Source organism: Centrocercus urophasianus, unplaced genomic scaffold (assembly GCF_019232065.1).
Source record: "Centrocercus urophasianus isolate 14NV4802_14NV808 unplaced genomic scaffold, USGS_Curo_1.0 seq_18, whole genome shotgun sequence".
In the NCBI taxonomy this organism is placed as follows: domain Eukaryota; kingdom Metazoa; phylum Chordata; class Aves; order Galliformes; family Phasianidae; genus Centrocercus; species Centrocercus urophasianus.
The window spans coordinates 28,014,661-28,027,783 of record NW_024884733.1 but is presented as its reverse complement, the minus strand read 5'-3'; the positions used below and the strand labels follow the sequence as shown (position 1 = coordinate 28,027,783).

The 13,123-nt window shown below is 44.8% G+C and overlaps 1 protein-coding gene across 3 annotated transcripts in view; it reads right to left on the bottom strand.

The window, feature by feature from the left end:
* Positions 1–322: 322 nt before the first annotated feature.
* Positions 323–13,123, bottom strand: part of MIER1 (MIER1 transcriptional regulator) — a 31,160-nt gene continuing 18,359 nt past the window's right edge. For 2 of the 3 annotated variants that reach the window (XM_042819217.1, XM_042819215.1), the window contains exons 5-13: positions 10,621–10,753; positions 9,064–9,140; positions 8,682–8,754; positions 6,510–6,661; positions 5,881–5,962; positions 4,901–4,995; positions 4,690–4,817; positions 3,786–3,925; positions 323–3,290 (exon numbers count right to left, since the gene is read on the bottom strand). In XM_042819217.1, coding sequence (XP_042675151.1) covers positions 2,965–3,290; positions 3,786–3,925; positions 4,690–4,817; positions 4,901–4,995; positions 5,881–5,962; positions 6,510–6,661; positions 8,682–8,754; positions 9,064–9,140; positions 10,621–10,753 — 1,206 coding nt within the window. In that variant the 3' untranslated portion in view covers positions 323–2,964. The remainder of the gene's footprint in view (positions 3,291–3,785; positions 3,926–4,689; positions 4,818–4,900; positions 4,996–5,880; positions 5,963–6,509; positions 6,662–8,681; positions 8,755–9,063; positions 9,141–10,620; positions 10,754–13,123) is intronic. The other variant, XM_042819216.1, reaches the window with a different exon arrangement.

The following is a 13,123-nucleotide window of genomic DNA, read 5'->3' as shown; positions in this document are numbered from 1 at the left end:
AGGGGAGGATTAGGTTGGATATGAGGAGGAAGTTTTTCACACAGGGTGGTGAGGCACTGGAACAGGCTGCCCAAGGAGGCTGTGGATGCCCCATCCCTGCAGGCATCCAAGGCCAGGCTGGATGTGGCTCTGGGCAGCCTGGGCTGCTGGTTGGCGACCTGCACACAGCAGGGGGTTGGAACTGATGAGCACTGTGCTCCTTTGCAGCCCAGGCCATGCTGTGGTTCTGTGCTAAGTCATGTCCCATGTGCTGCAGGAAGGCTCTGCCCATCACTGGGCCCCAGCTCTGATGGCACCGTGCAGGAATTGGGGATGCACACAGTATGTTTACAAAAATATTTTAATAAGCTTTGTCAGAATTGCAGACAGGGAACAGGGTTAAGACGAGGGGGAGAACTAACAGTGCAAAATTACTATGTGTGACAGAACGTATAGAAACTAACGGTGAAGTCGTGGCTGTGTCCTTTGTGACACCGCTGCCGCCCTCCAGGCGCCCCACAGAGCTCCTTCAGTGTGAGTGGCTGCAGCTCAGGCTGCGTGGAGCCCCGTCTTGCATGGCTGTGATCTGTGCTCTGTCCCATGCAGCTTGGAATCGGGTTCAACACCTTCTGGGCTCCACTTGTACTGAATGCTTTCGAAATAAAACCGGTCGCTAAATGTCTAGAATTAATTTAAATAGCCTTAGTAGTGCAATGACTTATCGAGTGACAGTGGCTGCAGGTTGAAGGACGTGAACAAGTATTGCATATAAAACACCAGCATGAACAGAACGCAAATTATAATTAAATATTCTTAAAGTCTAGCTGAGCATTACGTACTTATTGATTATGGAATGTCTCTTCTATTATCACCAGAAAAATTAAGGAAAAACAAAGCAACAGTCCTGAAAATATACACGGTGCTGTATTTCACACACAAGCCTGAGACAATTTATGTACTTATAAACTTATAAACTTTCCTATAAATTTTTGGAAGCATTTCCAACTCGCAAACAAAAATGCGTAACCATAAACTAGAAAACAGGGCTGGAGGAGGAAAGATGAGTCTGCAGCCCCCTGAAGCCCATCTCCATGGGAAGGCTGCGACGCTTTGGGTTTCTGGTACTGGAAGAGATTGCCAAACTGACAGCAACCTCTTTGGAAGCCCAGCCCTGCTGTGGGATGTGCAGGAACCACCTGTGTGCCCCCCGCAGCTGCTGCCCAATGCCAGGTGGGTGCTGCTCCACAGCACAGCAGCTCACAGCGCTGCGCTTCCTTGCGTTGGCAGAGCTGGGCTGCACCCAGAGCTGCAGCTCCTCCCTCAGCACGCAGTCTGAGTGCCCGTGGCTGAGGAGCACAGCCCTGTGCAGGTGCTTTTCCAACCCTCGGGCCGCACGTTTAAAGCTGATATTGTGAAGCCTCATAAACTTACAAATAGTTTTAGTGAAAACAAGTGCAGGAGGAGGCGAGGTTATGAAGGATGCAAACACTTTTTCCTATTTTTAACACGGCAGGGCGTGTAGCTGCAGCTTAGAAACAAACAAACCAAAACGTGAGGTTTGTATTCCTTTGTTTTAAGAGAAACAAACACTGATATTAAGGACGTTTCTGTGTCACGGATGTGACCCCACATCAGCAACCTTAAGCTGGGGTGGGTGGGAAGGTGAGCAGCGCCCCGTGCCACGTGCAGTGACAGAGCTGCTGGCGCCAGAGCTCTGTGCCACTTCCCTCCCTCAGCAGGTGATGGTGCTGCACACCATGCACACACACACAGCTGCAGAATCACACGTGGCAGCGCTGCTCCCTCTGAACCACGCAGCCCCGCGGGGTCCCAGCGCTCGAGGCACCGCCTCACCCCCGGCCTGGGACACGAGGTGACAACCTCACAGCTGAGCTCAGCGAGCACCGCGTGGCAAACGGCAGCGTGGGGCTGACGAGGGATTGCTCCGAGCTCAAAGTGAAAGGGGAAATGCAGAAGGAAAGCAAAAGAACTCGTGCCTCACAACTCCTTGGCATGGCTGTCACAAAACAAGGATGTTTTTGAAATCAAATGACTTGTAACCGTTCTGGATGTTTGTGACTTACTGCTTTAGAGAAGACAGCACCACCCTGGTGCCTGAGAAGCATCTTTTTTTTTTCTAGGTCAGTTGGTTTGGTTTGGCTTCTTTTTTTTTTTGTGGTTGTTTTTTTTTTCTTTTTCTTAGAAAAGACTTCAGCAAAATAAAACGAAGCTGACATCAGACTCAGGATATCAATTCTCTCATAAAAGTTTACCAACTGTACAAGCTAAGAAAATTATACAAGCTTTTGTTTTAAGAAAGGACAGTTTGATCAAGACGTGAAGTACTGTAAAAATCTTTCAAAGGCTACAAAGAAATCTGGAAAAATACAGAACGTATTTCTTTAGCCCAGATAAGAATATGGAAAGACATCATTGATGTCAACAATTTTACATAGACAAACCTGACCTGGTTTATTTACCTTTTAAAACTTCTATATATAAAAATAGTTGTGCTCGTAACTTTCAGGATTCATGCGGGTTCCTTACCAGCCAGGTGACACGTGCTGCTCTGCTAGGAGTCTCTGTGCCCACTCTGTGCACGTCTCAGGATTTGGGATTCGTTTTTAACAATCAGAAATTGTAACCAGCCCCTGCTTTGTTCACCTGTGCAATGCTCACATCCACTTACACCCAATTTCCTGCTGGCTGCAAGCATTTTTACAGAAAACCACTGATTTGTTGCTCAAATGCTCCTAAGTGCCTCCGTGTTCCCAGAGCTGCAGCTGGCACCTCAGGAACAGAATATTCTGCTGCTGCCTTTCAGCACTGCCACAACCAAAGAAGCAGATCTGCGGAGCTGACCAGAAGCTATTAGAAAAATCTCAGCAGTGTTTTATGGAACTGGATTCTGCAAGGTAACCCATCAACCCTGAAAATTCTAGACACCCAAGATTTACTCCAAGGAATAAAATCTGCTCCTATTATTCAGTCATCCAATGTTTCCAGCTCTTCCAGCTTCCCATGGGAATTTGCTTCTTGGAAGAACTCTGAAGAACCAGGGCTCTCTTTACCATTGCTATTAATTCTTCTTCTTTTTAGAGGTCTTTCATTTTTTTCTTCAAAATCATTTTCACTTCTTGAAGTTGAATGAGCAACTTTGGGGTCAAGGGAAAGACTTTCAGTTTCATACCCATTTGTATCCAGATCTGGGTGAGGGGTTTTCTTGCCACCAGTAGGTCCGTTGACGTGCAGTCCTTCTGGTTTTGCTTCATCCTTACTTGGAATCTCTCCCGGCCCATTAGCAGACAGTCCTGTGGCAGAGACACCATAAGAAAAAAGAACAGGAGCAGCAGCAGCAGAATAAGTGTGCAGAACAATAAAGCAGAAGCCGACAGAACACAAAGGTCAATACTGGGTTTGTGTCCTCTGCCCTTAGAAGCAGCAGCAGCCAAAGCCTTGTCCCAGAAGCCACCCCCACTACAGCTGCAGGTGCACTGTCCCCAGCTATGCAGGTACAGGAGCTTCCAGTCTTCCAGCCCAGTTCAACACTGACCTCCTTCCTTGCAACAGCTTTTACCCCGGGTCTTTCAGAACGCCTGACCTTCACTTTTAAGGTTCTTCTCCCTGACAAGGATGATGCCCTGACACTTTTCCCACTCCTGCCTCCCTTTGCTGCCCTACACCGAACTGTGTTCGTGGGACAAGCACTGCGCTTTAATCTCCTGCGTGGAACTCCTCCCCAGGAGGGCAGCAACGATCACTGATCCCAATATGTTGAGCTCTGCAGCTCTGCTGTGGGCACTCACCGTTCTGGTTGCTGCTGCTGGTGGTGCTGTCCTCTCGCTCAGACTGGCTGGTGCTGCTGTTGGAGGCTGTGGGAGGAGGGGACGGAGCTCTGCTGGAGGCCGCGCTTTCACTTTCATCGAGGAGGCGGTCCATGTAGTCTCTAAGAAGGGAGAAAGCAGGTTCAGCATGTGCAAAAAGTTCACTGTGTTGGCTGTGTGAGCGACAAGGAAGGAAGGAAGGCACCGTTCCCTAACGGAATCATCAGAGAATGTACTGCAGTTTCACTTTGGTGGTCCAGCACGTAGCTCTACAATGCTCACAGAAACAATAAGCAGGAAGAAGAGATAACTGTCAGAAAGCTGGGGGAACGCATAGTGAAACAAGCCCTACCACAGGATATGGTTTTGGCCAAACAATATACTTGAAAAATCCCATCCGAAATTTGTGACTAATGCCTTAGTGCAAAACAAGTATTTCAAGCAAAACAACACATTCCCTGATGAGAATGTGGCTGCCCCATCCCTGCAGGCATCCAAGGCCAGGCTGGATGTGGCTCTGGGCAGCCTGGGCTGCTGGTTGGCGACCTGCACACAGCAGGGGGTTGGAACTGATGAGCGTTGTGCTCCTTTGCAACCCAGGCCATTCTATGATTCCTATTTGCAGAAATGTTACATTTGTGAAACACTGAAGCAAAAAAACACATTCCATGAAAGAGCTGTTCAATGCAAACTGCTGGCCTAACTCCCAACAAATGTGTTTTGGGAATTACATGATACACACTGGTATGCTTTTCTTTGGCTTTTTTCCCACTGCAACCTGGGACTGTGGCGTCACCAGTCTGTCCCTCCATGTCAGGGTCAGAGCAGTACAAAAGAGCAGTTTAGACCCAGCACGAAAGGCACAGGAGAATGATGCACATCTTACGTTACGCCGGGATGAAGGTTGTATTTCTTCTTTCCAAATCTCGTCTGTTGTGCAAAGAAATCATAGCGCTCTGATTTCTTCCACATGTAATAAAATGCTACGCACTCACCAACTGATCTTGTTCGTACCTAGGAAAGAGGTGCTGTGAGCATTCTGATGACTCCACGTGCCAAAAGAAAAAGCAAGAACGACATTCAAAATCAGCACATACCTTATTTGCCTGAATGACATGAAAATCCTTGCCATAGACTTTCAGCCCTTGTTCAAAGTTCCTACATTCTTCCTCTGTCCAAACAGATAATTCTTCTAAAGCAAGGAAATGCAATAATGAACACACGTAACACAAAAGCATACGGTCACTAACAGAAAACTTAAGTGACAGAAAGCACATGTGGCATCCAAGTCTATTAACCATCTGCAAACTAACGAGAACCACTTCCAGAAATCTGGCTTACCACTACAGAAAGGAAGATTCTCCCTTCCAGTTGGGAGCAGGGAAATGCTGGCTGGCTGAAGCGGCGCGTTGGCAGGGCCATCACCAGCCAGCAGCTCTGCCAGCTGGGGACAGGGAGCAGGGAGGGGAAGGAGGGCTCAGACAGCTGCTGCCAGCACAGCACCCAGACTGCAGGGAGCTCAGCACACAGGAGTGCACTGCCTACAGACCTGGGACAGTCCCTGCTACGTGGAAGAAGCTGTTGCTGTAATGAGTACATAGACCAATAATAAAACTGCAAATGCTTCAGCCTCCAACGAGAACTGAGGTCTTCTGAATGGCATACCTTTGTAAAAGGTGTAGACACCTGCTCTCCTTTAGCTAGAACTATGAATTATGTGATTTTATTCATGTTTGTTCCATTGACTTTAATGACTGCAGAGCTATAAGAACAAAGAATAGAATGCTGAAGAAACGCACAGTGCAGTTGCTAAGAAGTCATTTTAAATTTTAACTTGTTATTAAAGTGACAAATATAAATATCAAGCTTAATTAACAGCTAATTTGCTTGCTTGCTTATACTACAGCTACTAATTTCCTTCTCTCAGAGAACAGATTCACTGAAGGCTGCACTTGAATGAACACTGATGCATCACGCTTGCACGCAGTCACACTGTAACAGAACAGCTGTGTGTGCAGCACCCACACAGCAAAAGGAGAGGAAACACTGTAGGAGCTCGAGCAGTTTGTGTGCTCACCTCTGGCTGCCTTCACATTAAACCTCAGCCTTCGTAAAGATTCCTCAGTATCAAAATTGCACTTCACCAGTTCATACAACGCCTGCAAGGACAGAAAGGCATACATTTCATATGCTAAATAACACTGATTTCATGCTGTGCCACAGAAACATCCTTCATAAATCATTAAGGCTTACTTCAAAAAAGGTGAAGAATAAACTTTCTGAAGGACCATATTACAATCTAAGGCAGCACAGTGGCTATTTCCTGGTTAAATTCCACAGCTCTTAGCTACACAACCAAGCATATCCTCAAGTGAAATATTTCAACATTTTTAGCCATTGCATGCATTTTTTTTAATTTATTTTTTTTAAAGAAAATTCAAAAAGCTTAAAAAAAACCCCTGTAATTGAAAGAACTCACTTATGCACAATTACTTACACATAAAACTCTGTGCTGATGCCTGAAGCAAGGTTAAGTCAAAGTTAGAGGTTGAAAATGTGCTGAGAGGAAAAAACCATTGTATTTGTATTTCCAAAAGGAACAAACAAGCTGTTTCAAGGCCAATTTTAGTTGTTGGGATTAAAATAAAATACAGGGATAATTCGTTCTGTAATACTAAACTAAAAATGCCACCTCTTGTTATTTACCTGCTCATTGTCCTTAATATGTGATCCCTCAGGAATGGCATCCAGGCCCTTCTCATCTCCTGTGCGCCGTGATGCCTCGTTTAGGAACTCAATCACTTTGTCTTCTGGTAAGACATCAGGATTCCACAACAGCTGGTCGTCGTTCTCATACACTGAAGTAAGCAGAGGAAAAAGAGAAGCACGCTGAAAGAGCAACATGGAAGCTTATTCTCTCCTGTAAAACCATCCCTGATGGAACCTCAGAGCATCAGCATCAATCCATACCTCAGGGCAGGTGAAAGACCAGCTCACAAACACGATTCTGTGAGTGACACACCACACCTTACACTGCCTTGCAATCTCTGCTCTGGATTCTAGGACTCATGCACGAAACTCCACCAATCCCACCTGCATGTCCTCCTGACAGACACTACTTAATCACAAGGCAGCAGAAGCAGAGCCCACAACTCCCCACCTGCACTTCTTCTATTAAAACAGCGCAGTTTTGCTGATGGCAGCAAGGTAAACTATTTCAGAAGAGAAACAAAGCCTTCTGAAAGCACATCTTTGAATTCTGCTGGTCAAAATCCTCTAATAGCAGCTGCTAGTCCTCCAGGCACAGCCCAGAGCCATCAGCTTCATGCAGCACACTCAGCTCATCCTTCCTCAGAAGAGCATGTCAGAGCAGTCAGCAAGGTGGTTCATCTTAAGTGCTAGAACTTCTGTGCATTTATCTATGGAGGGAGATCCAAGAGGACTAGACTTCTTAAAGAACGAGGAAGAAGATGGGATATGTGCATGAAATCCCTCAACACACAGTCCCAGATATTTATTTGTCAACTCTTTAGCTAAGTTACATTCATATTCTGGCTGGAGTCCTGGCAAAAAGATTTAAAGCACAGAAAAAGAAAAAGAAGTGGCAACAGATAACAAATCCTGCTGGTACACGGAACTACAACAGCCCCAGAACACTGGTGAAAATTTAACTTTCCCCCTCAATGGTTTCAGCCCGTGACACAGGTTCTGCATCCTGCACAGAGCCGTGTGCGAGGCTATGAGAAACTGGTTTATGTAGGTTAGTGCAATGCATAAAATAGCTCTTCTTTTTTATTGCTGGAGGCCAGAAGCCATTCAGAGCTGAGTAAACAGGAGAGAGAGCAGGAGACCAAGCCATAAAGCATAATTTGTCACATCCCAGGTAAATACGTAACCCCAACTCTATTTTTAGACAGTAGCAGGAAAGCACGCAAGGAGCAACTTCCTCACAGCTAAAAAGTTGTGTTTAATGTATTTGTATTTCCTAACATACTGTTTTCCTATGTTCATGGAAGCTCCTGACCTCTCACTTGGTTTTAAACTACATTCTTTTCAGTTTCTCTGGCTACCAAGCCCAGAGCTGGGTCAGCCCCAGTGCTGACCTGTTCTCGGCCAAGACCAGGAGTGACCACGTTTCCATTTTCTGGCTGGACCAGGTTGCAGCACAGCTACAGCAACTTGGCACCTGGAGCAAGACAACTGTCACCACTTGTGTATGTTCTCTGGTTCTGAGGATGCACTGAGTTTTCTGCTGGTTAGTTTAAAACTAACATATAAAAGCTGCAGTCTCAAACCTGCAGTGTGAACAAACTCTTGGTAATGGGTTCAGCAAGCAGGGGAATTCCTGCTTTTAAGCTCAGGCTGGGTTTATGTGTGTCTGCCTTTCCTTGCTTCATTGTATTGACAGCATGCTGCCAAAGGCTCTCCTTGTAAGAGGAAAAGAGCTCCTGGAAAACACTCAAATAGTAGAACTAGAAGTTCTTAATGCTGATTGAAGAGCTGTAAGATGTGAAAACAAAGCTGCTGGTGACATTTCACCTCTTTAACAGGTTAATCCAGCAGCACAATTTCTTTACTATCCATTTCACATAAACAGAACAAACCAGGCAAAGAGCTTAACATAACTGATACGAAAGGCTTGGTTAGAATGCAAGGACTCAATAGGACAGCAGTGTCACCTTTCTTTTCCCCTTCCAAGTCTCAAGCTCTGGTGTTGAAGTATATGATGAGCTACAGTTTGAGATGATGGTTCTGTTCTCCATTTGACAGAGCTGATGCATTCCATAAGACATGTGATGTGAGTCCAACATACCTGTTATTTTTCCCCACTAGAAAACGAGCTGACACACAGTGACAGTAGCAAGTGTTGAGCCTCACCTTTTTCATTCTCTTTGTATCTGCATATGCCAGCTGGAATTTCAGCTTGAAACATAGAGCCCACCATGATTTCCTGTTTTGAAATAACAGACACAAAAAGTTAAGCAACCACAGCCTTGCAGTTTGTTGTCAGCAAGTGAAAATACGTCTGTATGATCCTTTGTCTCTAAAAGCTTTCATTGCTCTAAAAAAATCTAAAATCTGTAAATAAGCATTACAGAGAAATGCATTTTTCACTTTCTGGGGAGGTCTTTAACATTATTATTAAAAAACACTCACATTTGTTGAGAAAAAAAGGAGAAGAGTTATGAGATCTATAGATCAAAGTTACTAGGTAGCAGCTCAGTGCATTATTCACAGAACATCGAGTTTGATAACCGACCTTAATATTTACCTTTTTCCAGTCTTCTGAGGGAATATAATCTTCATCTTCTTCGGACTCCTCTTCTATTTCGCTGTCTAGGAGAAATGAGCCAACATGTACACACAGCCAAGCTGGGGCAGTGCTGGGGCTGCAGCCAGCCATCAGGAAGTGCTGTGGTGAGGGGTGGACACAGGCAATGCTGCAGCCCCGCTCTGCCTCCCTGCCACCTTATCTCACGCCACAGAAGCATGGAAGGCAGGCACTGGCACTGCTAAATGCTCCAGCAGTGACTGCCTTAACAACGACCCACCCGATGTAGGTATTTAGAACAGCTCGAGATACACAGCAGGCTACAAAAAGTGAAGGCACAAGTGAATACATCCATCAGTTTCAGTCCTTCCCAATAACAGTCCGTTTTCCCTCACTCAGCTGCAAAGCAGTTGAGATGATCCACCTTTACTACACGCAGTTACATCCTGAAAGTATTCTTGCATGCACCTTCAGCATCCACACGTGGATTCCAACCCCGTTTTCGATGAGCTCCCCGCTTTGTTGCTGCCATACTCTCTCCCTTACAGCAGCTGCCACTGAATTTAAGGTAAACTACAGCACAACACACAAGAAATTCACAAGCGTGCTTCTGTCAGCTTCACTGGGATTTAGTAGGATGTTCTGCTCAGAGATGTAAAGCAGTGCTTCAATCAAATTGCTTAGGATAAGGGCTGACAACAATTTTAGGATATGGGGTAGGTGCCAAACAATGATAAAAAGCATCCACAATACCTGGTTCATGTACAGCAAGTGAGAACATCAGCACTAAAATGATTTACACATCAAACTATATTTTATACATAGCTGAATGCTGTAAAAACTCCAAAGCTAGTGCAATACATGTGTGTCATCCTAAAGTCTAAAAATAAGAGCTCATTTGAGATATTTGCAACCCTCTGCATGGCTGCATGCTGAGGTTCCTTGATGGTTTTGGATTAAAATAATGCAGTCCTGAGCAAGAGCAGGCAGCCAGAGCTCCAACATGAAGGTAATACCACACGGAACTGGCAGGTGCTGCTGATTCCCTGCTGAATGCTGCCATCACACAGCTTAGCAGCACACAGGCTATGGATTCCATAGAGGAGTATTTGTTAGATCACATTCCTCACTGTACAAGTCAGTCTCTGAAGCAGTTTACTGCACCTGGATTCCGCACGTAAAGATCTCTTCCTGAAGGGCACACCTGTACAAGCCAGTATGTGAGTGTCATGGAACAAAAGGAGTTGTGCTGTTGGACATGCTTTTTCAAAACATTTTTCCACAAATTAATCCTTTAAGAGGAGAGCATCTGCTCCCACAGAGAACATCTTATCTAGGGAGAAGCTGTAATGTTCGGCTAACAATACGAATTTCTGGTTGCCCACTGAGTGTAATGGTAATCAAAACCAGTGCCAGGAGAACAAACACACGTCCACAGGTATCTGCATACTTCAGAAACAGAATACTGCTTAACTAACTGAGCAGTCTGTAAGCACAGAATCAATCATTGTGAGGTAGCTGTGCTTAGTGCCAAGCTGTACGTACTTGTATCGAAATATTTACATCGACGGGGGCGAATCAACTCCTGTGGATCTTGAGAAGCAACCGATGGTGCTGGGTCATCATTCGATGACTGCGTCTCATCTTCCTGACCTGATGAATCCTTTATGGTCTCCTCCTGAAAGATAAAGAAACAAAGAGGAGGTGAGCTATAGCTTGTGTGTGAGAAACACTATTTGGGCAATATTTTTTCCAAAACTGTCAACATACCAAACCAAATAGCCATTGTCTATCTGACTTCCAGTGGCTGTTGTACAGGGTGTAGTCTGTCCACACCGAGCCACAACAAAGACGTAAGCACATGGTGTTCTTTATTGACCACGATTTTAAGCAGATCAGATTCAGCACTCGAATTCTATCGCACAGATCAGAACCTTGAAGCACAGCTGAATACCATGTCTAGCTCTACAATGAGTTGAGCAAATCCTTGTGGTTTTCATCTAATTTCATTTAACTTTATATTTCACTTCAGTCTTCAAAGCCCTTCCTTGCGATTTTTCAGCACAAAGAGCAGTACAAAGATACTTTTCTCAGTCAAACAGAAACTGTACGTTCCACAAAAATAAATGTCAACAGTGTGGTTCTACCCAACAGGAATCGGTCAGCTCGACACGCTGTGTGTTTGTACATCCAGCCACCAAAAGGTCAAAAAACAAGAACCAGTTTCTTTATTAGAAAAGAAGTCACAACAACAATGGCAATTATTACACTTAGTGAAGAACAAGATGATAATGGTTAAAAAATGCATTAGATTTCTATGGTGTGTGTTTTCCAGAGCGTGTCTGGGTTTTATGGCTGTTGTAAGCACTCCTACTCGCTAGCTCTGACACAGGCACAGGGCACGACACATGTTTACGTGTACCTCTAACAGCATCACAGTGTAATCACATGTGCAGCTTAAAGCAGCTTAAAAATAGAAAACAGCTAAGTGCAGTATAGCTAAATAAGCTGTAGAAAGATGTGCCCTCACAGAGAAAGCCTGAATGATTTATAAAACGATTCCACCCCCACAGATGTATTTTACTGCCTCTCTGCTAAAAGCATGTGAGTAATTCTAGAGCACTCATTCTTGCAGCCCAGGGCACAACACCCCGACAGGCTGGCCAGTGCTCTTTGTGCCCAATCCTCCTTATCACCTTTGTTCCATCCCTACCTAAGCTGGGGCTGAGCAACTCACCACAGACTTGCCGTTGAAATGCAGGCACAGGGCCGCAATCAGGCCGAGCTGCTGGCTGGGCTCTGCTTACCCCACCTGGTGTGCTGCTGCACGAACATCTTCTCTTCTGCAGCATACTGCAAAGCGTCCCCCTGCAGGGGGGCAGACATCCCTCCCCTCACTGCTATCATCTCAGCAATGACAGACACAGGAAAGCCCTGCACTTCAGAGAGAAGACGGGCAGTACCTTCAACCAACCAGTAACAGGACTGGACAACTATGAAGGAGGCCGGGAGAGCAGAGAAGATGGCAGTTTTGTCAGGAAGCAATTAAGAAGCAAAGGCACAAGAAGGCAGTGGGACTTTGTGAACGCTGCTGCGCACCACAAAATCAAACGCTTTTTGTGTCTTACTTTAATTTTGGATATTCCTGCTATGTAAGTTTCTCCCCATCTCTAGCTTCTTGAAGCCCTCCTAATGCAACACAACTATGTAATTTTCTTCTTTTTGAACCAGTCAGCCTATGCAAACAGCAATATTTTAGGGCACTTTTGGAATCGAGCAGAGAGGTCATTCCATTCTGTCTCATTCCAGACATTCTAAAATGGGTAAAATGTCAAAGAAGAAAATGTATTCGTTTTAAATCCAGCTTAGGTAATTCGACTTCCATTAATGCCTATGGGCTTTTTTTTTGTTACTGACAGTACAAAGGTTTCCATATTTTAATGGTATCAGGAAGCAACTCTGAGCAGCACCAGTAATGAAGAAGCTACAGCTGTACCCATGACAAGATGGGATTAGCACAAATACATACGACATACATAAGTAGAAAAGACCCTCCTATAATCAGATAATTTGTTATAAGAGCACACAGGACAGGATTCTAAAGACTCTAAGTTCAAAACTTTACATTCGTTGAAGGTATTTGAAGCATTAGACTTAATTAACAATTTAAATGCAAGCAGGCTAATTACCGCCGGGCTGAAAAAAATATAACTTAAAAAGCTCAAGTTCGAAGACCTGAATTTAAAGATGCATCTGTGAGCACTGGAGGCTGCTGCAACTCCACACTGCACTGTTCAGTTTCAGTAGATCAGCTCTCATCTTGAAACAAGCATTCAGCCACAGCCACAAAGGAACCTTCAGGCATTTAAAATTCCAGGTTTTAAACCAGACAGTCTTTCTGAAGGACAGCATAATCCCTTCTGACATGATGCTGTATGTACACACGCACTCTAATTTGCCTCAGCAGGAGTTTGGCATGATGCAGATTAAATGCAGAGTAATTAAGAGAAATATAAAAGGGTAATTAAAAATAACTGCTAGACTTCAG